Here is a 25,992-nt window from a genome sequence, read left to right as displayed (position 1 = left end):
GGAGTCTGGCAACCCTAAATACAACGTAAATTTTAGCTGCATTACAGTAATGATACTGAAACGTCTATTATATTTTCAAGCTACTAAAAGGTCATTAACATTTTTGACATATTGCCTAATATTTAAGGGGGCCGACTTGCCGTCGGGCAAGCTGACACCCTGGCCAGTGCGCCACTGAGTGCAGAGAGAAAGCTGCTTTTCCTTCCTGGTGGCCGGGTTTCTGTTTCCAGGGGGCTTTTAACCTAAGGAACTTTCCCAAATGTAGACAAGCTAGAACGGGTCCAGAGGAGGGCGACGAAGATGGTGAGGGGTCTGGAAACCAAGTCCTATGAGGAAAGGTTGAAGGAGCTGGGCATGTTTAGCCTGAAGAGGAGGCAGTTGAGAGGTGATAGGATCACCATCTTCAAGTACTTGAAGGGCTGTCATAGAGAGGATGGTGTGGAATTGTTTTCTGTGGCCCGGGAAGGTAGGACCAGAACCAGTGGGTTGAAATTAAATCAAAAGAGTTTCTGGCTCAACATTAGGAAGAACTTCCTGACCGTTAGAGCGATTCCTCAGTGGAACAGGCTTCCTCGGGAGGTGGTGGGCTCTCCTTCCTTGGAGGTTTTTAAACAGATGCTAGATGGCCATCTGACAGCAATGAAGATCCTGTGAATTTACTGGGAGGTGTTTGTGAGTTTCCTGCATTGTGCAGGGAGTTGGACTAAATGACCCTAGAGATCCCTTCCAACTCTATGTTTCTGTGATTCCCTGGCAGCGCAGTCCGCATCCATCAGCTCTTCCTGCCTATGTAAATACTCAGGGAGCAAATGTGCTATAGTGGTTAAGAGTGTCAGCCTAATATCTGGAAAATCCAGATTTGAATCTGGTTCCGTGGAAGCTCACTGGGTGCCCTTGGGCTAGTCGTACTCTCTCAGTCTCACCTACCTCCACAGGGGTGTTGTGAGGATAAAATGGAGACGAGGAGAACGATGTAGGCTTGTTTGGGTCCCCATTGGGAAGAAGGGCAGGAACTTCAACACCATCGTCTTCATCTTCTTCTTTAACCTCATCTCCTTCATCTTTTGCATCATCATCTGCTATTGCGTATAGAATAGCCAGGAAGTCCTTGGATATCCTGGCAGCTAGAAGTTCTAGCTCTCTTACCATTATGCACCCTTAAGTGTTGAGCTAGAGCTGCTTTCAAGGCAAGAGATGCTGCAGAGGTGGTTTGCCATTGCCTGACTCTGCATTGCAGCCCTGGTATTCCTCATAGAGGAGCTCCGTGGTGCAGTGATAAGCTGCAGTACTGCAGCCCAATCTCTGCTCACAACCTGAGTTCGATCTGGTGGAAGCTGGTTTAGGTAGCCGGCTCGAGGTCGGTAAAATGAGTCCACAGCTTGCTGGGGGGAGGGGGGGAAGTGTAGATGACTGGGGAAGGCAATGGCAAACCACCCCGTAAAAAGTCTGCCGTGAAAACGTGAAAGCAACATCACCCCAGAGTCGGAAACGACTGGTGCCTGCACAGGGGACCTTTCCTTTCCCTTCAGTGAGAAGGTGAGACATCCTTGATGAACATTTCAGGACTACTGACCCATTGCTAATGCACAACCATTTCTGCCTCCCCAAATTTATATCTGAGATAAGGTAACAGCAAAGCCAGACTTTCTTCGTTTGTGTGGTGGTGGTGGGGTGTTTCTCGTGCAAGAAAATGTCCTTCGTTTGTCTGCATTTCGAAGAGTGGAGAAACAGGAATGCCACTTTCAAGGACACCCTTATTCTGTCTCTTAACTGCCTCTGCTTCCAGGTCACAGCCAGTTTGGTGTCGTGGTTAAGTGTGCAGACTTCTTATCTGAGAGAACTGGGTTTGATTCCCCACTCCTCAACTTGCAGCTGCTGGAATGGCCTTGGGTCAGCCATAGCTCTCATAGACCTTCCACTGTAGTGGTTAAGTGCGCAGACTCTTATCTGGGAGAACCGGGTTTGATTCCCCACTCCTCCACTTGCAGCTGCTGGAATGGCCTTGGGTCAGCCATAGCTCTCAGAGACCTTCTTCCCCTGTAGTGGTTAAGTGTACAGACTCTTATCTGGAAGAACTGGGTTTGATTCCCCCACTCCTCCACCTGCACCTGCTGGAATGGCCTTGGGTCAGCCATAGCTCTCACAGGAGTTGTCCTTGAAAGGGCAGCTGCTGGGAGAGCTCTCTCAGCCCCACCTACCTCACAGGGTGTCTGTTGTGGGGGAAGAAGATAAAGGAGATTGTAAACCACTCTGACTCTTTGATTCAGAGAGAAGGGCAGGGTTTAAATCTGCAGTCATCCTCCTCCTTCATCTTATCACAGCCAATTTGGTGTAGTGGTTGTCTGGGAGAACCAGGTTTGATTCCCCACTCCTCCAGTTGCATCTACTGGAATGGCCTTGGGTCAGCCACAAGTTCTCTCAAAGGTGTTCTGCCCAAGAGTTGTTCTGGAAGAGTGCTCTCAGCCCCATCTACTTACAGGAAATGCTCCCTCTAAGGCAGGGGTGGCCAACGGTAGTGCTCCAGATGTTTTTTGCCTACAACTCCCATTAGCCCCAGCCAGCATGGCCAATGGCTGGGGCTGATGGGAGTTGTAGGCAAAAAACATCTGGAGAGCTACCGTTGGCCACCCCTGCTCTAAGCTGTGGGGTCTTGTGAGGAAAACGTTTACTTTGTGAGCTACGGGCATTAAAGTTGTGAGCGAGCGATTTGGGTACTGCATAAATTAGTTTGCTCTGGGGCCATCTTTCCTGAGCTGAGACAAAAATGTGCAAGCCAGAGACTAAAAAACGATGAGCCAGCTCACACTAACAGCTTAGAGGGAACACTGCGCACAGGGTGTCTGTTGTGGGGAGGGGAAGGGAAAGGGGATTGTAAACCACTCTGAGACTCCTTCAGGTACTGAAGGGTGGGGTATAAATCCTATTGCTTCTTCTTCCTATATGAAATGATGTGTTGAGAAAACTGGTTGGACAAAGAAAATTACAAGAATCTTTTAGAGCCAGATTAGAGTTTGGTAATACCTTGGAAACCAAGAAGGTTTTCAGGCTATAAACCAGGGGTGGCCAAACTTGCTTAATGTAAGAGCCGCAACATGGAATACATGTTTGAGAGCCACAAGACATGAGCATCAGATGTGGGAGGGAGGGAAGGAAGGAAGATGGGAAGAGGTGGAAAGAAAGCAACTTTAAATGCATTCTCCAAGTCTCTAGCTGGCTTGGCTTGGAGAAGTGATTTAAAGAGAGAAATGTCTTCTTCAAGCTGTCCAACAGGGGGGCTTCTAGAGCCACACATGGGAGTCCCAACCTGCAGCTTGTCCCCTCCCCTCCCCACTATAAATTTTCAGGAATCAAATTTCTCTTTTTCCAGAGAGCTTTGACATTGAAATGCTTATACCTGCAAAATCTTGTTGGTTTCTAGGGTTCTACTGGACTCAAATCCAGTTCTTCTCTTGCAGACTATCACAACTGATTACCCTATTAAAATATATATATATCTTTTAGCTTGTATAGGCTTGAAGGGGTTTGTGATTTGTTCATCAGGAAAGGGAATCTCTCTGCTTATGAGAGGTTAACCTAGGGTTGCCTAATCCTCAGTTGGGGGCTGGGGATTCTCTGGTTTGGAGGTGCTCCCCCTTCTCCAGGCTTAGCAGAAAGCAGGAAGGGGGTTGAATGTCCATCGGTCACTCCATTATACGCTTTGGAGACACAGGTCCCCATAAAGTATAACGGAGGATCGTGGGTATCTGGGGTTCTAGGGGGCAGTTTTTTTGTTGAGGTAGAGATTCCGGAGTGTAAAAATAGCGGCCAGAGGAAGTGTAAAGGAAACACAAACTTGAACCTAGGGCTCGTGTTGCTGCTACTACACCTGTTGAATTACTCTTCAAAGAGGAACAGCCGGGCTATCTGCGTCTCTCAACAGAAAGACAAGGAGACAGCAGACTTTCATACCTGGCAACATTTAAAGTTTGAGTTTCTACTAAGGACTGTTTACTTGCTGGATTCAGAACTTCTATTGCATTGCCAGGAGACTTAGATAGAGATGTGGAGGCCTGGAAAAAAACCCGGAAAAATTCAGAAAAAAAACCCAGTTTTTTCCCTTTTTTCCCCCCTGAAGTCATTTTTGGTTGTTTTTTTTTTCAAAAAAATTGGAAAAATTGAAAAAAAGAAAAGAAACAAATTGACTATGGAATGTTTTATTTTAACATGATGAATAAAATATTTTAAGACAAGGTGTTCAGATATTTTCCAAATCATTTCTAAAAAAATATGTATGGTATCAGATTATTCTAATTTCTGTGCACTGAGGACAAGCAAGTCCTAGGTCATGACGTTCATTGAAACAGTCCTACACTCCCTTCTATACACCCCTCTTCAGTTCTTTTTATGAGAATAAGTTTTTTAATTTTTATTTAGTACTGTGGAGAGGAAATATGAATAATTGTTACTTCTGGATTTTTAGAAATTGTTTTGTGGAGGTTTTTTTTTTTTGTCTGTTCCACATAAACTAGTAAACAGTTCAGGAAATTGTTGCTCCATATGTTAAAATGACAAATAAATATGAAAAAAAGTAAATTCTGTTTGTAATAATTGTTTGGATACGCTATATTTTTAATATGCTAGTTGTGATAATTTCATGCCAAGTAAAATTGTCCATAGTCATATTTTATGTCTCTAAAGTAACAGTGACTTTCAATTTGGAAAAGAAATGCTAAATGTAGCATTTTTTTTCAATTTTTCAAAAAAATTCTGGGTTTTTTTCCAAGCTTCAAAATTTCCAGAAATTTTACATCTCTAGACTTGGATAAGGATAAATACAACTGAGGTATCTTGGTTCTAGACCAACACTCCAAAATCACCCTGACCTGCATAGCCCAGACTAGCCAGATCTTGGAAGTTAAGCAGGGTTGGTTTTGGTTAGTGTTTGGATCAGGAACCTCCAAGGAATACCAGGACTGTGACGTGGAGACAGGAAGTGGCAAACCACCTCTTAAATGTCTTTTGCCTTAAAAATAAGTCAAGCTCACCATCTAGTGGAGCAGAACGCTAAAAGAGCTAGCACTTATGGCTGCCAGACAATCTTAGGATCTCCTGGCTGTATTACGTACCCTGCTATATGATAATCAGGGGTGGAATTCTAGCAGGAGCTCCTTTGCATATTAGGCCACACACCCCTGATGTAGCCAATCTTCCAAGTGCTTACAAGGCTCTTTTTTGTAAGCTCTTGGAGGATTGGCTACATATGGGGTGTGTGGCCTAATATGCAAAGGAGCTCCTGCTAGAATGCCACCCCTGAACCTGGGTCTCCCAAATCCTGATCTGACACTCCTTATGGGGTAAGGGAAGATTTCTTCCAAATAAGAACAAAAGCCATTTGAACACCTTTTATTAAAACCGATCAAAAGGGCACAAAACTGTGTGCAACCTTTTGAGTTCTCCAGAGGTCTTCATCAGATTGGATGTTATTAAAAAAGGAAGGTGACATTTCATGCCATGACTTTGAAGACGTCTAGAGAATCCAAAACCTTGTGCACAATTTTGGGACATTCAGGTCGGTCTTAATAAAAGGAGGTGACCTGGCTTGTGTTTTGGGATTCTCCTTTGGATGAAACCAAAGCTTCTCAATCCCAGAAAGGACACCCCTCTTCCAGCCTTCTGAAGTATGCCCGTGGAGGAGAGGCTCCTTCTCATACCTCTGTTTAGTGTAGTGGTTAAGTGTGTGGACTCTTATCTGGGAGAACTGGGTTGATTCCCCACTCCTCCACTTGCAGTGCTGGAACGGCCTTGGGTCAGCCATAGCTCTTGTAGAACTGTCCTTGAAAGGGCAGCTGTTGTGAGAGCTCTCTCAGCCCCACCTACCTCACAGGGTGTCTGTTGTGGGAGTGGGGGAGGTGAAGGAGATTGTGACCGCTCTGAGACTCTGAGATTCAGAGCATAGGATGGGATATAAATCCAATATCTCCTCGTTCAAAGGGTTCCTATCCTTTATGTGCAGACCCATGGAGCCTACTTTATGAAAAGTCTTAGGAGGAAACCGACACCCAACAGCAAAACTTGGAAGATATCCAACTGAGGTCCCTCCCCAACTCCACCCTCTCCTGGCTCCACCCCCCACCCCCAAATCACCAGGAATTTTCCACCCAGAGCTGGAAACCTTAAATAGATTAGCTTTCCCTGTATGATCCTGTGCAGCTATTAAAGTAATCAGGTACCTTACTTCTGACAGTACCCTCTATTTGGGAGGTCTGTTCAGCTATAGCCTGTGCATGCTAGCTTTCGGCAGCTGAACCCGCACTTTGGAACAGCCTGCCAGATATGGTATGGAAAGCTCCTGCATTCTTTTCATCCATAAATGGTGGAAAGCAGAATAATTTCGACATATCCTCCTTAGGGGAAATAACCAATTAGTGGCTTTGACAACAGTATTGCCAAGGGCTTTTTTTCCTGGGAGAATGCGGTGGAACAGAGTCCCGGAATATCTTTGTGGAAACAAAATTCTCAAGCAGTGTTTAAAAGTTCCTGAGGAGCACCCATGTGTTTCTTCTTCAGGTCCCTCTTGAGAGTTCTGGCACCTCTTTTTCTAGAGAGAAAAGCCCTGGATAAGACCCTATTTACTCTGAGTGGAATGAGCTCTCAGTGGTCTCAGGTGAAGCAGCCCATTACAACACCGCTATTGGATGTCTTTTCAACTGAAATTACTGGAGGGTAAGCCAGAGATCATTGCAGATGTTGACTGCAGCCATGAAATTAAAGACGTTTGCTCCTTGGGGGGACAGCTATGGCAAACCTAGGCAGTATAATAAAAAGTAGAGACATCACCCTGCCAACAAACGTCTGTAGAGTCAAGGCAATAGCATTCCCAGTAGTAATGTATGGCTGTGAGATTTGGACCATAAGGACCATAAGCACAGAAGAATAGATGTTTTCAAGTTGTGGTGCTGGAGAAGACTCCTCAGAGTCCCTTGGACTGCAAGAAAATCAAATCAGTCAGTCCTAAAGGAAATCAACCCTGACTGTTCCCTGGAAGGTCAAATGCTGAAACTGAAGCTCAGATACTTTGGCCACCAAATGAGAAGGGAGCACTCCCTGGAGAAGACCCTGATGCTGGGAAAGACAGAAGGCAAAAGAAGAAGGGGACGGCAAAAGATGAGATGGTTGGACAGCGTTATTGATGTAACCAACATGAATTTGAGGGGACTCCGGAGGGTGGTGGAGGACAGGAGGACCTGGCATGACTTGGTCCATGGGGTCGCAAAGAGTCGGACTCGACTGTGCAACTGAACAACAACAAAGCCAGAGAACTTCTGCGGGTAAACCTTCTGTGCATACCACTGAGCCATGGCCCTGTATCTTAAAAACTTATACTTCTGAAGCTGCCTGAACCCCAGGGCTTTTTTTGAACAGGAACGCACAGGAACGCAGTTCCAGCTGGCTGGGCATTGAGGTGTGGCCTAATATGCTAATGAGTTCCTGCTGGGCTTTTACTACAAAAAAGCCCTGCTGAAGCCAAATTAGGCCATTTTTCCACCCGAATTGGTACGTTCTACTCTGATTGGCCAGGTTCAGGAAAGAGAAGCCTTCCCAACACCTGTAACCTAAGATCCTTCAATGGAAGTGGCCAGGAATAGAAGCTAGGATGGAAAGCAGATGTTCTACCACTATCTATTTAAATTGCCTCCTGATGTCAGGTGTCCAGGGTGTAAAAGCAACGTGGACAGATATTTGTTTGGTGTTAGCAGCAATCTGTTTGCGCTCTGTAAAAATATCCCTCTTTTGAGCTAGTTAAAATGTTTTGACAGGGGGGAAAAAAATTGAGAAAAACTTCAATAATATAATACTCGTGTCGTGTGGGTTGCAAAAAGCTGGTGGGTGACAGCTGTTGGCCAGAATCATCACCAACTCCAATATTACATTTTAGACAGGAATTGGGATGGGGCAGCTTTTATCCTCCCCCTCCCCCCCCCCAACAGCCTTATGTAACTGGAAAACTTTGTGGGCAGCGTATCGGCAATCTGTTGGTGCAGCTTAGAATCAATTTTCTGTTGACGTTGTCCACCGTTCAGGATTTTCCTATTAGTCAAATTGTGCTGATGTGCGGCAATCTGTAGTTCGTTGCCTCTGGATGGGGAGACGGGAATGGGAGACTGGCTGAGGAACCCAAGGATGCCCTGTCAGAGCGATCCACCGAAAGAGGAAGGTTGTGGGGAGTAACGGGAAGGGAGAGGTGGAGTGGGACAGGGTGTACGGGCGGGGGGGGGGGGAGAATTAATCTGTGCAAAAGCAGCAGCTTCCCGGACTCGTGCAAAATTTGGTACAGCTGCCACTGAACTGCCGTTTGGCAGAAATTAGCCGAAATTCACCTTTCTTCAGCAGAAGTGAGATGTTGAACAAATGTGGAATTGGGCGACAGATGCAAAGGTGGACCAGCCTCCTCTGCTTTTAAAAGCTGTGAAGGAGAGAGAAGCCTCCTCTGCTTTTAAAAGCTGTGAAGGAGCCCTGTGGTTCGAACAACTCCCTCCTCCTTACTAGTATCATTGTAGTTGTTTTACAAGAGAAACTTAGGGGAGGGGGGAATCGTGTTCCCTTGGCTCCAGCTCTCCTTTTCCTCCCTCTTTCCCGGCTCCCCCAGCCTGTCCTGGCTCCGTCTCTGCTTCCCCATCTGCTTCGATGTTGTTTCCCTACCCCCAGTTACCACCTACTCCTCCTGGCCGTGGTGGCCCCTGCCACAACATAGGGTGCTGTTTTGGTTGCTGCGGCAACCTGATCGACTGCCCAGACTCTGGGATTCGTGTGTGTGCATTGCTCCTGAATGTTTTGAATTCTTCGAACCCCGTTTTTACAAGTTAGATTTTTTTTTTTTTGAAAGCTCATCAGCCCCCTGCATCCACATTTGCAGAATCCTAAATCTTAGTCCTTGCGTTTTAGATATGAGGCTACTTAGCAGTGGAGTATTCAAAGCACTTAGCTTGGTTAGTTAATAATCCTCTCAACAACACTGAAGACTAACCTGTTATCCTTGTGTTTTGTCTAAAGCTGTCTAGGAGCATAGACAGCTTCAAGAGGGGATTGGATCAACATCCGGAGCAGATGGCTCCAGTGGCTATTAGCCACAGGATATTGATGGAACTCTCTGTCTGGGGCAGTGATGCTCTGTATTCTTGGCGCTTGGGAGTGGCAACAGTGGGAGGGCTTCTAGTGTCCTGGACCCACTGATGGACCTCCTGATGGCGCCTGGTTATTTTGGCTACTGTGTCACAGTGTTGGACTGGATGGGCCCCTCATCTAACATGGCTTCTCTTATGCTCATATAGGAGGTTTATGGCAGAGGTGAGAGTAGGATTACTAGCTAGTGAACGGTAACTGGTGGGATTCTGGGGTGATGGGAAGATGAGGAGGTGGTTGGCATCAGGGCGACAGCATTACTTCACTTCCGGGGGGAAAATGTGACATGCCTCTCTAAGAATCACCAGGGAGATAGTTTTCAAGAGTGCCCACGTTGGTCTGCAGTAGAACACGCAGATTCAAGTCCAATTTTTTTTGCAATATGAGCTTATGAAAATCAAAGGTCCTTTTGCAGATACCTGATAATTCTTCTTAGTCTCTAAGGTGCTATTTGAATCTAAGAATCGCCAGAAACTCTATGGTAAAACCATAGAGTTTCCAATAGTTCCTAGAGGCATGGCATCACTTCCAGGTTTTCCCGGGAAATAATGTAACACCATAAAGTCAATGATAACTTTTGAGTTTATTTTTCTCCTGCCAACCAATAAGTAGTTGCTGCTCTCACCGTAGCCGGAGAAGGGGCAGTTCTAGGTGATACATGGCCTATTTCTCTTCACCGAAATAGTAAGTCAGCTTTCTGTGCTCTGTTACAGGGCATGGTCCTCCTGGTGCTAAAACCAAGCCTTGTCCAGAGGTTTGGACTATCCTATTAAAGAATTATTGAAATCCAGAGCACAATTTCAGATTTGTACCCACAAAACACTGTTGTTGTTAAGTTAGAGAACCATTTTGTATATCATAGAATCATAGAGTTGGAAGGGACCTCCAGGGTCATCTAGTCCAACTCCCTGCACAATGCAGGAAATTCACAAATACCTCCCCCCTAAATTCACAAGATCAGCATTGCTGTCAGATGGCCATCCAGTCTCTGTTTAAAAACTTTCCAAAAAGGAGAGCCCACCACCTCCCGAGGAAGCCTGTTGAGGAACCACTCTAACAGTCAGGAAGTTCTTCCTAATGTTGAGCCAGAAACTCTTTTGATTTAATTTCAACCCATTGGTTCTGGTCTTACCTTCTGGGGCCACAGAAAACAATTCCACACCATCCTCTCTATGACAATCCTTCAAGTACTTGAAGATGGTGATCATATCACCTCTTAGTCGCCTCCTCTCCAGGCTAAAGATGCCCAACTTCTTCAACCTTTCCTCATAGGATTTGGTCTCCAGATCCCTCACCATCTTTGTTGCCTTCCTCTGGACCTATTCCAGCTTGTCTATATCCTTCTTAAAATTGGTGCCCAAAACTGAACACAATACTCCAGGTGAGGTCTTACCAGAGCAGAGTAAAGCGATACCATCACTTCATGTGATCTGGACACTATACTTCTGTTGATACAGCCTAAAATTGCATTTGCCTTTTTAGCCACTACATCCCACTGTTGAATCATGTTCAGCGTATGGTCCACTAAGACCCCTAGATCCTTTTCACACAAAATACTGCCAAGACATGTATCCCCCATACTATAATGATGTGTTTGATTTTTCCTACATAAATGCACAACTTTACATTTTACTGGTTTTAGCCAATTTTCCGGCTTGTCAAGATCATCCTGTATCCTGTTTCTGTCTTCTACTGTATTTGTGACCCCTCCCCTCTGCAAATATAATAAGCATTCCCTCTATTCCTTCATCCAAATCATTTATAAAGATATTAAACAAAGCAGATCCCAGGACAGATCCTTGTGGCACTCCACTTGTCACTCATCTCCAAGAAGATGAGGAACCATTTACAAGCACTCTTTGAGTGCAATCTGTCAACCAGTTATAGATCCACCTAATAGTAACAGGATCCAAACTACATTTTACCAACTTGTCAACAAGAGTAGTATGTGGGATCTTATCAAAAGTCCTACTGAAATGAAGATAAACTATGTCTACAACATTCCCCTTATCTCAAAAAAGAGATATAAGGTTAGTCTGACATGACTTGTTCTTGAGAAACCCATACTGGCTCTTAGTGATCACAGCCAGGTATAGACATCAAGCTGATGGGTCGGTAGTTACCCGGTTCCCCCTTGAAGATGGGGACAACATTTGCCCTCCTCCAATCTTCCAGCATCTCACCTGTTCTTTAAGAATACTCAAAAATAATGACCAGAGGCTCAGAAATTACGTCCACAAGTTCTTTTAGTACCCTTGGATGCAGTTCATCTGGCCCTGAGGACTTGGTTTCATTTAAAGAAACTAGGTGTTGATGTAGTAAAAAAGGTAAAGGTAGTCCCCTGTGCAAGCACCAGTCGTTTCCGACTCTGGGGTGATGTCTCATCATGACGTTTTCACGGCAGACTTTTTTATAGGGTGACTTGCCATTGCCTTCCCCAGTCATCTACACTCCCCCACCCCAGCAAGCTGGGTACTCATTTTACCAACCTCAGAAGAATGGAAGTCTGAGTCAACCTTGAGCCGGCTACCTGAACCCAGCTTTCACTGGGATTGAACTCAGGTCGTGAGCAGAGAGCTCAGACTGCAGAACTGCAGCTTTACCACTCTGTGCCACAGGACTGCCTACCCCTATGCTGATCCTAGGCTGCAACTCCCTTCCCTCATCATATATTCTATTTTTGCTATGCTGAGCACCATTTCCCTCAGAAGTGGAGACTGAGAAAAAGTAGGAATTGAGCAGTTTTGCCCTCTCTTTGTCACCTGCTACAATTTCACTTTCCTGTCCCCACAATGGGTCTACCATGTCCTTGCTCTTTTTCTGAACATAAAAGGTGGGGGGGACCCTTTTTTGTTGTTTCAAGTATCTCTTGCTAGCCTAAGTTCATACTGAGCTGTAGCTTTCCTAACTCTTTCTCTACAAGCACTGGTGATTTATTTAGGGTTCCCAACCCCCCGCCCTGCCGGGGGACCCCTGGATTAGGAGCCTTCCCCCCCCCCCCCGATCTCCAAGAACGTGGAAGCGGGAGGGGGGGGAAACGGCACGGCCTCCCTTTGTGAGGTGCATGCTGGGACTCGTAGTCCTTGCATCCTCTCCGGCTGCTACAGGCGTCTCCTCGGGGAGTCTGGCTGGCAGAGGGGGGGCAGCTGCGCCCCCAGAGGACCATGTGCGTTTCTACCTCCGGAGGCTTCAGTCGCTGATTGAAAGGCTTCCTCTTGGGATGGGGTGTCTGTGTTACTTTGAAAAAGTTGGCAGCCACTCGTGAGTAGAGAGGCCAATCCCCCTTCAGTGTTGCCAGAAATGGGGGGGGGGGGAGAGTCTGCTGAGTACTTCATTATTCTCTATGTGGAGATCGATTCTCATAGTGTATAATGGGGAATTGATCTGGAGGTTTTAAGGGCTCTGGGGGCGCTGTTTTTTGAGGTAGAGGCACCAAATTTTCAGTATAGTATCTAGTGACTCTCTCCAAAGTATCCGCCAAGTTTCAAAACGATTGGAACATGGGGTCCAATTCTATGAGCCCCAAAAGAAGGTGCCCCTATCCATTATTTCCTATGGAAGGAAGACATTTAAAAAAGGTGTGCAGTCCCTTTAAATGTGATGGCCAGAACTCCCTTGGAGTTCAATTATGCTTGTCACACCCTTGCTCCTGGCTCCGCCCTGATGTCTCCTGGCTCCACCCCCAAAGTCCCCAGATATTTCTTGAATTGGACTTGGCAAACCTAGATTTATTTACATTCATCCTTGGTTATGACCCTCCTTCCATTTCCTAAATGAGTCTTTTTTTTATTTCTTAAGTCTTTAGAAAGCTGTTTATGGAGCCGCTTGGGCTTCTTTAGGCTCCTCCCATTTTAGGAATAAGAATAAGGACGTACTACAGACTTAAAATGGTGTACTGGTAGTTTCCTGTCCACCAGGGATCCTGGGAACTGAGGGTGAGCCGAAGGATTGCTAACCGAATTCTCAGCACCTTCATCAAATTGCAGTTTCCGGGATTCTTTGGAGGGATGCCATGGCAGCTTAACAAGCATAAAACAAATATAAGTTAGTAACTTAGACAGATACCCTAGCTGCATTACTATTTTCTTTCCGAGGTTAGTTGAGAAGGTGGAGTTTCTGATCTGAAGGAGAGATGGTGAGCATCATAGATGTAATAAACTGCAAAGGGAGTTCTGGCCATCACATTTTAAGGGGCTACAAACCTTTTAAAACCTTTCCTCCATTGGAAATAATGAAAGATAGGGGCACCTTTTGGGGGACTCAGAGAATTGGACTCCCTGGTTGAATCTTTCTGAAACTTGGACAGTTTTTCGAGGAGAGGTGCCAGATGCTATGTCACAAATTTGGTGCCTCTATGTCCCCTAGAGCCCCAGATACCCACAGATCAATTCTCCATTATACCTTATGGGAATTGGTCACCATAGGGAATAATGGAGTACCCAGCAGACATTTCCCTCCCCCCCCACTTTCTAATGACCTGAAGCAGGGGGAGGGCCTCCAAACTGGGGGATCCCCTGCCCCCACCTGGGAATTGGCAACCCTACTTTCAATCCGATTCCAATGCACTTTCCAGCTGGATTTTACTGTGTGAACTAGGTTTGCCAAGTTCTTTTCATCCCCCAATGGGGGACATTCGTGCACGAAACACATGCGAGACTAATGATGTCACCCGGAAGTGATGTCATCAAAATGGCGGCGCCCATGCGCGGCCACTCTAGGCATTTCCGGGAAAACTCTATTGTTTTCCTGGACGCTCTAGCCATTTGGGAGGTTAAAACTCTACGGTGCAAAAGTACCAGAGTTTTAACCTCCCAAATGGCTAGAGTGCCTGGGAACACCATAGAGTTTTCCCCGGAAACTACTAGAGCGGTCCCGCATGGGCACCGCCATTTTGATGACATCACTTCGGGGTGACGTCATCGCAGAAGGAAGTTCCCCCCACCAGCCTGATAGGGCCGGAGAGTTGAGAACCTCCCAGGCAGGAGATTCCCCACCTGGACTGGGGGGTTGGCAGCCCTAGTGTGAACTGGCAAAATCCAGATGGAAAGTGCTTTGAAACTGGATTGAAACTGCATTATTTAAAATGTGTGATTGCAGCCTCTGTCTGTCTATCTTCTTTCCTTCCATTTCTCTCACTCTTTCCTCCCCATCTTTTTCTTACCATTCTCTCTCTCTCTCTCTCTCTCTTTCATTCTGTCCATCTTGCTTCCTTCCTGCCACCTACACATTCATCAGCCCCCTCCCAAATATTTTTTTTAGGGCCCATTGTATTTCTTCCTACAATGGGCTTTACTGCTAGTTAATTATAAAATACATATATTACTCTTTGCAAATGAACAGATTTTGCCTTCTGGTTTCACACTTCGCTTTTTACATACGTTAATTCACAATTCTGAATTATCAGCACTGAAGTGAATGGATTCTGCCTTCTGGTTTCGCACTTTGCTTTTGATATATATTACCTCGTGATCCTGGATTATCATCAATAAAGACTAGTTTACATGTTTGTTTTTTTGGTTCCTTTCTGTTAAGATTCCACAACAAAATCCCCAAATCCAAACTTGTGGCAGTTGTCATGGCAACGGTGTCATAACACTTGCTATTTATATGAGGCCTGTACGCGCTGGGTGCATGTTTTAGGTTTGTCACATGCTTTTATAAAAATCTAATATATTTTTTTTAACCCTGCCATCATTTTGATATGCTGAATGACTAAATATTTTTCCTCAGGAACTGTTGCTGGGGAAATTGAGAGAGGCCTATTTACCTTCACGGTAATTGGAGACTGCCAGGTGTTCTTAAGCAACAGGGTGTCTGAAACCTTTTTCTGAGACATACGAGGAGAAGACTTGGCTGTTGTTTCCTCTGGATAGGAGAGATAAAAGATACAAGCCACACTATGCCTTTCTTCATCCTAAAGGGAAAATCTCAGCGATCGGGCCTCATTTTGGGCAGGTTCTCACAAGAGGGGAGCTTTGGAGCCTCTAAATTTTAATGTGCTCTTTCTTTCTAACCTCCCCTCCCATTATTTTTACCTCCATTATTCAAACCCCCTGTGAGAATTTTGCTGAACTCTAGGTTTTGACAAACTTTCTAATATTTCTCCCCACAAAAAAAAAAAAAAATGGGGAAATAACCAAAACTTATCGAGCAGTCAGATGGAAATCTTCATCGTGCCCCTGTGGCCACGTAGGAGAAAGTAATTTTAAAAGTATGATGGGAGTAAGGTTTTACTATGACAATTATAATTCAAGAATCATTTTAGGGCAAATGCTGAGTTGATATAATTTAGTACACCTTCTGGTGATGTCATGGATGTGTGGCATATGCAAATGAGTTGTGCAAATGAGTGTGGGTTCTTCAAGTTGAATTAATGGTAAAAGTCCCCTCATGTGTTGGAGGGGCTGCTGTCAAGGGACTGGGTCACAACTCTAGTTGGCCTAATAGGAATCATAGAATCATGGAAAGGACTTCCAGGGTCATCTAATCCAACCCCCTGCACAATGCAAGAACTTCTCCCTAAATTCAGAGGATTCTCATTGCTGTCAGATGGCCATCTAGCCTCTGTTTAAAAACCTCCAAGGAAGGAGAGCCCACCACCTCCCGAGGAAGCCTGTTCCACTGAAGAATCGCTCTAACGGTCAGGAAGTTCTTCCTAATGTTGAGCCGGAAACTCTTTTGATTTAATTTCAACCCATTGGTTCTGGTCCTACTTTCTGGGGCCACAGAAAACAATTCTAATATCCTTGCAGTGAGTCTGCAGAATGGGATGCTACTTGAGATCCATTTTTTGGTGTGCTTACAGGAGCTGAAAAGGTTGCTCTTTTCAACTGCCCGGTCTCCTAATTTAGCTTTAGATCTAAAAGTCAAACCGATTCCTTCTTAACAAGAACATAATTGGCTCTAAGAGCTAAGAATAACCTCCCCGGTCCCATGCCTCCCCCCTCCTGGCTTCCTTCGCACAGCTTCCCATCGGCTTCTGATTGTTAATGATAATACTTATTGTGGCACGAGCCTCCTTCTCCATTTGGAGGCTCTTTGAAGAGTTAGCAATTAGCCGAACATTAATTCTATGTGTAAGCTAAGCAAATTTGTGTCCCGGTATGCCTACCCAAATAAGAGCAGCTTCGGATGTTATCGTCAATGTCTCTGTGTTGGGGAAGGAAACAGCAAGCTGAATTGACCTGTTCTTTCCTATGTGACGTCTGGACAACTTTGCACTTCCTCTGGTGGGGTGATATGCAGGGTTAGCGCGGAAGAGAAGGACAGGTAGGGCGCCACCTGGGATCGGGGGGCATCAGCAACCCCTCCGTCCACCTGCCGCTCTCGTCTTCGCTGGTATGCTCAAGAGAAGGCAGGCTTCAAGGAATGCACACGCCACCACTCCACTCTAGGGTTGCCAATCCCCAGGTGGGGGCAGGGGATCCCCTGGTTTGGAGACCCTCCCCCCGCTTCAGGGTCATCAGAAAGCGGGGGGAGGGGAGGGAAATGTCTGCTGGGAACTCTATTGTTCCCTATGGAGATTTATTCCCATAGAAAATCATGGAGAATTGATCCACGGGTATCTGGGGCTCGGGGGGAGGGCTGTTTTTTGGGGTAGAGGCACCAAATTTTCAGTATAGCATCTAGTGCCTCTCCCCAAAACACCCCCCAAGTTTCAAAAAGATTGGACCAGGGGGTCCAATTCTATGAGCCCCCCAAAAGGTGCCCCTATCCTTCATTATTTCCTATTGAAGGAAGGCATTGAAAAGGTGTGCCGTCCCTTTAAATGTGATGGCCAGAACTCCCTTTGGAGTTCAATTATGCTTGGCACAGCCTTGATCTTGGCTCCACCCCTAATGTCTCCTGACTCCACCCCCAAAGTCACCAGATATTTCTTGAATTGGACTTGGCAACTCTACTCCACTCTGCCTTCCTGGGTCTGCCTGACGTAGGATGGGGACGTGGCCTAGGATGCCAGAAACCCTGGCGCTAGCCCCGGTGACGTGCAAGCTGTCCCTGCCACAAATAGGAACATTTTTCACATTCTGGATCTTTCCCCACCTTTTTCCTCTTTCCCCCTGGCTCTGTGGGGCCCAACTAAGTTTATGAGACCCAAAGCTGGGGCACAGTTGGGCGGGGGGAATTGGCCCCACCCTTCAAGAGTTGGACACGTGCCACTTGAACTCTGGTTTACAAAAATCTGGGACATTTTAATAATGGGGGAAATCACAGCACAACTTTCCTTGTTCGACATCTACCCCAAGGTCACATCTTTTGAAGAAAAATGGCTTCTGTCTCTGGACTATACTGAATCTAAAAACATCTTACCTATTAACACAACTTACCTTCAATTTCTCTCCCTATAATTCTTTCTAACTTATGCTATCCCCTTTTTCTCTTTTTATTTAAGTATTCCCTCTTGTTTGGCTTGGGATGGAGCAAGGCATTATTCTTCGCTTATTATTCCTAGCTTAAGAGTCAAAAATTCTAGCCCAATTATCAGTTAATTTATCCTTAATAAGATATATATTTATTTATCGATTGATTGGCGAACTGGACGTTAGCTTAAATGCTAAATAAGATGTTCTACTAAGTTATATATGCCATAGTACTTTACACACAGTAGAATTTTATGTGTGGAATTAATCTACTTGGTACTACTTCATCCAACAAAGTTCAGTATAACTTGGAATTTTTAAAATAAACTTATCATATGTTTAAAAAAAAAGAAATGGAGATGTGGAACCACAAATGGGAATAGCCCCTCTATAGCTGTTTACATGAGATACAGGTCATTTTTGCAAGTAAACAGTTGGTTGCCAATTGTTCTTGTGAAGATCCAGTAGGAATAGTGCAACAGTAGGTACTTTTAAGTGAAGGCAAAACTCAAGCATCATCTTGGTGAAAGTTTGGCTTTCACAGTAGGGGACCCAATGGAACTGTTTGGCCACTGTGTGAGACAAGATGCTGGACTAGATGGACTATTGGTCTGATCCAGCAGGGCTCTTCTTATGTTCTTGTAGAAACACATTTTGGAACAGTCCACCAAGTGTCCATAGACCAGGGGTGACCAAACTGTGGCTTGGGAGCCGCATGTGGCTCTTTCACACATATTGCATGGCTCTTGAAGCCCCCGCCACCTCATCGGCTGGATTGGAGAACACATTTCTCTCTTCTCCAAGCCAAGCCAGCTAGTAACTTGGAGAATGCATTTAAAGTTGAAGTTGCTTTCTTTCCACCTCTCCCTTCCCTATCTATTTCCTTCCTGGAGAGCCAGTTTGGTGTAGTGGTTAAGTGTGCGGATTCTTATCTGGGAGAACCGGGTTTGATTCCCCACTCCTCCACTTGCACCTGCTAGCATGGCCTTGGGTCAGCCATAGCTCTGGCAGAGGTTGTCCTTGAAAGGGCAGCTGCTGTGAGAGCCCTCTCCAGCCCCACCCACCTCACAGGGTGTCTGTTGTGGGGGAGGAAGGTAAAGGAGATTGTGAGCCGCTCTGAGACTCTTCGGAGTGGAGGGCGGGATATAAATCCAATATCTTCTATCTTCTTCCTTCCTTCCTTCCTTCCTTCCTTCCTTCCTTCCTTCCTTCCTTCCTTCCTTCCTTCCTTCCTTCCTTCCTTCCTTCCTTCCTTCCTTCCTTCCTTCCTTCCTGGTGCATAGGGGGGCAACAGTGGGAGTGCTTCTGAAGTTCTGGATCCACTGGTGGACCTCCTGATGGCACCTGGGTTTTGGCAGCTGTGTGAAACAGAGTATTGAACTGGGTGGGCCATTGACCTGATCCAACAAGGCTTATGTGGCCAGTCAGAGTAGACAATACTGGCACTTTATCTTTTCACTGGTCTACTCTTGCTTTGACCACTGTGCTCTGGTTGAGGTGGGTTGTGGGACTCCTGCTCCTCAAGTTGTACTTGAAGATTACAAGAAATGAGCATTGTGCTTGTGGATTCTGGAATACCAAATTAATTTTAACTTTCTTTTTTGTCTTTATAGATCAGGCTTTGCCACCTCGGTTGCCCATTCATCCTCACTTTAACTTCATGTGAAGTGTTTACCAGCGGTTTGGAAGTCATGGTCCGGAAAGGTAAATGGCAGACAATTTATACATTGACATGGCTGGTACTGTAGAGCTTGGATGATAAGGTTGCGTTGTGTAAATATTTGCATTTTGTCAGGCTGTCGGGCGGAATTGATGCAAGTTCATTGAGCACGGAGCCTCTTGCAGTGAACTGACTAGCAGTGCAATCCTTAACGGAGTTTCACCCTTCCGAGCACATTGACTTTAGTGCATTTTTTTAAAAAGGTAAAGGTAGTCCCCTGTGCAAGCACCAGTCGTTTCCGACTCTAGGGTGATGTCGCATCACAACGTTTTCATGGCAGACTTTTTAACGGGGTGGTTTGCCATTGTCTTCTCCGGTTATCTACGCTTTCCCCCCAACAAGCTGGGGACTCTTTGTACCGACCTCAGAAGGTTGGAAGGCTGAGTCAACCTTGAGCCGGCTACCTGAACCCAGCTTCCACCTGGATCAAACTCAGATCGTCAGCAGAGAGTTCAGACTCTGTTTAGGCCCATAGTGCGTGTGTGTTGTGTTTCCATGGGACAGGTGCCTTTTAGAGATACTGACGGAAGCATGAGAACTTACACTTCCGTAGAGAAGGCGTCCTGTGAGGGTGAACTTGCTAGTGTTAATTATGGGCTGGATCTGATGAATCTGCTCTGCTGTTGGCAGAATCTTCCTCAGCCATAAGGATGCCGCAGCAAGGATCCTTGAGCCGAACGAAGGCTTTGTCATTAGCCCAGGATCCAGCACCGTATTTCAATACTGCACACATTGGTTTTCAACATCACTGAATGGGATTCAAAATCTGGTATGAATGAGAACCCTTGATTTAAGATGTGTCTTTGGAATGGATTCAAAGGGGACAGGCTGTGGTTCACACAGAGCCGGATTAGCAATTAGGCCAAGTAAGCACTGGCCTATGGGCCCCCGTGCCTTTAGGGGACCCGGTCTGGCTCCCCCCCTCCCGGTTTCCCCCTGCTTGGAGCCCTCCCAGCCTACACAAGCAGCCAGCAACTGAGCTGCTCTTTGCCCAGCTTTCCTGGTGCAGCTGCTGCCGGCGTTGTCGCCAAGTTTGCCTCTCTCTGCCACTCCTCTGCAGCATAGTAAAAGGGGCTTTTTAGGATGGTCCCTGCAGCAGGTGCAGTGGGCAGTGGAGTGGGCACTCAGACTCTGAGATAACTTGACTGCCTAAGAGCCTCCACAGGGTTTAACTCGGCACTGGGTTCACAGGTTCAGTCCCTGGTTGGAATATGCATTCAGATCTATCCAGTCTGAATATATATCTGAAAAAAACATTGTGGTTTTCTTTCTAGACATATTCGAGTCTCCAAATGGTGTCTGGGATTTTCCAGGGTCCCAGAAAATGGGTACCAAAATAATCTCAAAAGCGTTTGAGTTTAGCCAAGAATATTGGGAGCCAGCATTTGAAGGTTCCCTGGACTCCCCCCCCCCCCCTTCCCTGTGTCTGTGTCTTCCTGGGCTTGGCATCAGCTTGCTGTGTTGGTTTTCCTTGGGTTCTGTTCTTTTAAATTGGCTTTGTTGGTCTTGCAATATTGTACTCTTTGTGCGAGGCGGTTTGTATGAGCTTTGCAGTGGATTCTTGGGTTTGACATGGCTTGGATTACTGGGTTGCATATTGGCACAGATTCTCTGATTTTACATTTCATGAAGATGAATTCAGGAGGGCAGCTGTGTTGGTCTGAAGCAGGGATGGCCAAACTGTGGCTCAGGAGCCACATGTGGCTCTTTCACACATATGGTGTGGCTCTCAAAGCCCCCATTGTCCCATTGGCCAGCTTGGAGAAAGCATTTCTCTCTTTAAATCACTGTCGCAAGCCAAACCAACTGGAAGCTTGGAGAATGCATGTAAAAAATGTTGCTTTCTTTTCACCTCTCCTTCTATCTTCCCTCTCCCATCTTTCTTCCTTCCTTCCTTCCTTCCTTATCAATTTAATCTCAACTAATTTTTAAAGACTTAACCAGAATTTTAATTGAAATGTTTATAATGATTGAATGTGATTTTATTCATCTCTGTATAATTGAAACTTGAATGGTGCCATTAACCGCCCTGAGCCTGCTCCGGCGGGGAGGGCGGGATACAAATAAAACTTTGTTGTTGTTGTTGTTCCTTCCTTCCTTCCTTCCTTCCTTCCTTCCTTCCTTCCTTCCTTCCTTCCTTCCTTCCTTCCTTCCTTCCTTCCTTCCTTCCTTCCTTCCTTCCCTCCCTCCCTCCCTCCCTCCTTCCTTCCCTCCTTCCCTCCCTCCCTCCCTCCCTCCCTCCTTCCTTCCTTCCTTCCTTCCTTCCTTCCTTCCTTCCTTCCTTCCTTCCTTCCTTCCTTCCTTCCTTCCTTCCTTCCTTCCTTCCTTCCTTCCTCTGTTGCGGCTCTCAAACATCTGACATTCATGTCTAGCAGCTCTCAAACATCTTTGTTTATTCCCAATGGCTCTTACGTTAAGCAAGTTTGGCCACCCCTGGTCCAAAGCGACAGAACATAATTTGAGTCCAGTGATGGCTTTAAGACAGAGGTGGGGAACCTCTGTCCTGAGGGCCGTGTACAGCCCTCGAGGTCCCTTGGTGTGGCCCTCGGGGATTGCTGGTCTGAACCGAGCCATGTGGCAGCCTCTCTGGAGCCTGGCTGGCCAGCGAGGATCGTGGGGCCCAGCTGCACTGTACAGCAGCCTTCCCAGGGCCAGGCAGGGATCACAGGGCCCAGATGTACTGTGCAGCAGCCTCCCTGGGGGCTGGCTGGCCAGTCAGAATTGCTGTAGGGCCTGGAAAAGTTACTGCCACAGTTCAGTTTGCACTTGATTATCCCAGATGTTGTGACCTAATGTGCTAATATTAGGGGATGTGGTCTAATATGCTACTGAGTTCCTGCTGGACCTGCTGGACCTATTAATTTGCCTAGGGCGGCAGGCCGTGTGTGGTGTGTGTGTGCCAGATTAGGCTCTCTTCACATTACTTCAGATAGAAAAACAATTATTTGCATTAATTTTGCTGGCCTGAATCATTCTCCCTCGGCGGAGCACTGTTTTTTAAGTTGATAATTTTTATGGCCCGCGAATGATGTTATAAATATCCATATGGCCCTTAATAATAATTTTTTTAAAAAGGTTTCCCACCCCTGCTTTAAGACCAACAGAGTACTGGGGAGAACCATACCCAAAATTAAACTTTGTTGGTCTTAAAGGTGCCACTGGAATCAAACGTCATTCTGATTTTACATTTGTTAGGCTTGCAACAACATTCCTTTTCTGTTTGGTTTGGGTGATTCTCTGGTTGGGCATCAGGTTGGATTCTCATGTAGTACAATTTTCATGCTAGGCTTGCCACATTGTTCTGAGCTTCTGCCAGGATTCCCTGGCATCTCCAGTTATAAAAGGACCAGGCAGTTGGGGATATGAACTATTTCCACCTGAGACCCTGCAGAGCTGCTGCCAGTTAGAATAGTTAAGACTGATCTGGATAGACCAAGAGTCTAAACTCAGGACAAGGTAATTTCATCTATTCATTAGTTAAGAGCTGGGATTGTGGCTCAGTGGTAGAGCATCTGCTTGGCATGCAGAAGGTCCCAGGTTCTGTCCCCAACATTTCTAGGGAACGGGGCCAAGGAGTAGGTGATGTGAAAGACCTCAGCCAGAGACGCTGGAGAGCCACTTCTAGTTGCGTAGACAATGTTGACCTTAATGGAGTCATGGTTTGATTCTGTAAAAGGCAGCTTATTGTGTATGTGTGTATGGGCCCAGCTACAATGGGGGGAGGGGGGGTCCCTGCCCTAGTTCTAGTGATAGCTGGAAGAGGGGCCAGTTATAGTGGACGTTTTTTTAAAAGCAAATTCTCCTTCCATAAATGACCAGGCTTTTTTTTTTTGTAGTAGTAGATAGTCCTTTGCATATTAGGCCACGCCCCCCTGATGTAGCCAATCCTCCAAGAGCTTACAGTAGGCCTATAAGAAGAGCCCTGTAAGCTCTTAGATGATTGACTAAATAAGACAGGTGTGGCCTAGTATGTAAATGAGTTCCTGCTACCCAAAAAGCCCTGTAAATGATATTCGTTGCTGTTCAGTGTTCAGTATATCTAAAATGACATCTTTGAATCTTGCCCTCCATATCCTGTTCACCCCATCCAGTGGCATGCTGACTGCCATGTTATGCCCAACTGCAATCACACACACACACACACACACACATATACAGGGAGCTTTTAAAGCCTTGCGCTCAAAGATATGGTTCAGAGCTTAGAGATGTATAAGTTCACAAGCAAGCGTGGACATTTGGAACCTTTCGTTCTTTAGCCCCCGGCAAACTTCAGCACAGAGATACACGCTGTTCCAGACGCAGCTTGCTCCTGTGGATGTTGCTGTAAGCAGAGCAATGTGGGGCGGGGGGGACATTGCATTTTTTTTAAAGAAGCAGACTAACTGTTGAGATGGAAATATTATGCCAAAAGGGAGACGAGGGCGCACAAACTGGTCTGCCGTTCTGGTAGCCTCTGAGGTGAGCTTGGCAGTCTGTTGAAGGGGAGAGGGGGAGAATCCCGATCAGAAAATCAAAAGATGTTTAGAATACCTAAGTAGCACTGAGAGGAAGGGGGAAAGCCTGTCGCCCAGGGTGGCCAAACTTGCTTAATGTAAGAGCCACACAGAATAAACGTCAGATGTCTGAGAGTGAGAGCTGCAAGACGTGAACATCGGGAGGGAGGGAGGGAGAAAGGAAGGAAGCAAAATGGAGGAGGGAAGAGAGGTGGAAAGAAAGCAACTTTAAATTTAAATGCATTCTCCAAGTCCTCAGTTGGCTTGGCTTAGAGAAGTGATTTAAAGTGTCAAATGACTTCTCTAAGCCGGCCAATGGGGCGGTGGTGGCTTTGACAGCCACCCAATATGTGTAAAAAAGCCACTTGCGGCTCCCAAGGCATGGTTTGACCACCCCTGCTGTAGCCCTTCAAATAGTTCTCAGTCCTCAGTTTAGGTGGGAGTCGACCCCCACCCCACCCCACCCCCTGCTCCCCCTGCTGCCACCACTCAGAGCAGTGGTTGAAGAATTTTACTGTAATAAAGGACAATCTTGGCTGGGGCATCACATCGCTTCTGGTTCAAAAACAAAACAAAAACCACTTCAGAAGTGACATAAGGTAGCTCTAGGAATCGCCAGAAACACTATGGTTTTACCATAGAGTTTCCCTAGAGCTACCCATGTTGCTTTCAGTGACATGATGCAAAAGCAGATGTTGGGGGGGGGGGGCACACGTATCCCATCCACACCTCGACTGGCACCACTTACCTTCAAACCATAATTTATGTCATGCGTGTCAAGTCACTCTGAAGGCAGAAGGAAGGGGGGTCTTGCAAATACCTCAACAGCAAAACGATTCTTCTATGGTAGACCGATCTATATTAAAATAAGCATTGGTGTGCTGATTATGCTTGCAGAAAATGAACATGGTGATGGGAGGGAGAATATGTGGGGGAGAGAAAGGTATGTGCTAATAGGGGCAGAATCCATGGTGGACCCAACCAAGCTAATTGTTATAATTTTGAGTTAATTGTAAATCTTTTTACTTGGGTTAGATTTTCAGTAATTAACCTTTTACTGGCACTAGGTTCATATAAACTGAAAGTGAATATTCTAAAACAATTATTTAGAATATCACCTTCCACTTTATTTTATTTTTTACATTTATTCTAGGCAGAAGGTTATACACAAGCACTGTTAAATAGGCTACAGACAGTGGTTTTGTGCGTATTGCTCCTTGTTTTTTGGGGGGGGCTTTTGACACACTGACGCACATTCTTATTTTTGTTGCTTGTGCATTCCTATTCCTTCAAGAGGGGTTTTCCTTTTCTGCATGTGTTTAGTTCCTTCTAGTGGTAAATTCTCTATTACTAGCTATATGTCCAGCATAGAGCCCCGTGGCACAGAATGGTAAGCTGCAGTACTGCAGTCTAAACTCTCTGCTCACAACCTTAGTTTGATCCCAGCTTAAGCTGGGTTCCGGTAGCCCACTCAAGGTTGACTCAGCCTTCCATCCTTCTGAGATTGATAAAATGAGTACCCAGCTTGCTGGGGATGAAGTGTAGATGACTGGGAAGGCAATCGCAAACCATCCCGTAAAAAAAGTCTGCCAAGAAAACGTCATGATGTGACATCACCCCATGGGTCAGTAACAACTCGGCGCTTGCACAAGGGTCTTACCTTTATGTCCAACATAAGAACCTGTAGTTTAAGTCTACAGAGAGATATGTCAGACATACTGCTATGTAATATCAAATCAACCACTAGAGGGAGCAAAACATGTGTCAAAAAGAAAAAAAATGAAGCAATGGAAACATACAAGTAAAATAAATGAGAATTTGAAAGAGCCTGTTGTATTAATCTGGATTATTGACATTGATAGTTTCCTGTTGTCTTTTTCTTGTGTTAAAATTCCACCCCGGATGTCCTTCTGTGTGTGTGTCAGTGCACTTGTCTGATTAATTTCTCCTCCATGCACCAAATAATTATTTTACTTGCACTAAAAAAAATAATGCATCAGGAGGAGACTAGACTCCACCCCTTCTGTCTACCATCTAGTTTCCCACATCAGTGAAACCCAAACTGTACTCATTTCAGCTGAATATAGCCGTATTTACCCATCTCAAGAATGAATTTCGTCCTCTTTCCATTATGGTGCACTAGCTGTCATGTTCTGAGAATTGTACTCAGAAGAAATATTGTAATGTCCCTTGCCTGTTGCTTCAGTTGTTTCTTTTAACCATGGAGTTTACCTTTGCCTGGATTGAAATGGGCTTGTTG

The 25,992-nt window shown here is 45.7% G+C and overlaps 1 protein-coding gene across 1 annotated transcript in view; it reads left to right on the top strand.

Annotated features, from left to right (window-relative positions):
- The window catches only part of EFR3A (EFR3 homolog A), a 127,853-nt gene that overhangs the window by 767 nt on the left and 101,094 nt on the right, over positions 1 to 25,992 (top strand). The window contains exon 2 of the mRNA XM_060243215.1: positions 19,133 to 19,223. Coding sequence (XP_060099198.1) covers positions 19,211 to 19,223 — 13 coding nt within the window. The 5' untranslated portion in view covers positions 19,133 to 19,210. The remainder of the gene's footprint in view (positions 1 to 19,132; positions 19,224 to 25,992) is intronic.

Source organism: Heteronotia binoei, chromosome 7 (genome assembly GCF_032191835.1).
Source record: "Heteronotia binoei isolate CCM8104 ecotype False Entrance Well chromosome 7, APGP_CSIRO_Hbin_v1, whole genome shotgun sequence".
In the NCBI taxonomy this organism is placed as follows: Eukaryota; Metazoa; Chordata; class Lepidosauria; order Squamata; family Gekkonidae; genus Heteronotia; species Heteronotia binoei.
The sequence above is the reverse complement of the archived record's forward strand: the minus strand, read 5'-3'. Positions and strand labels throughout refer to the sequence as shown.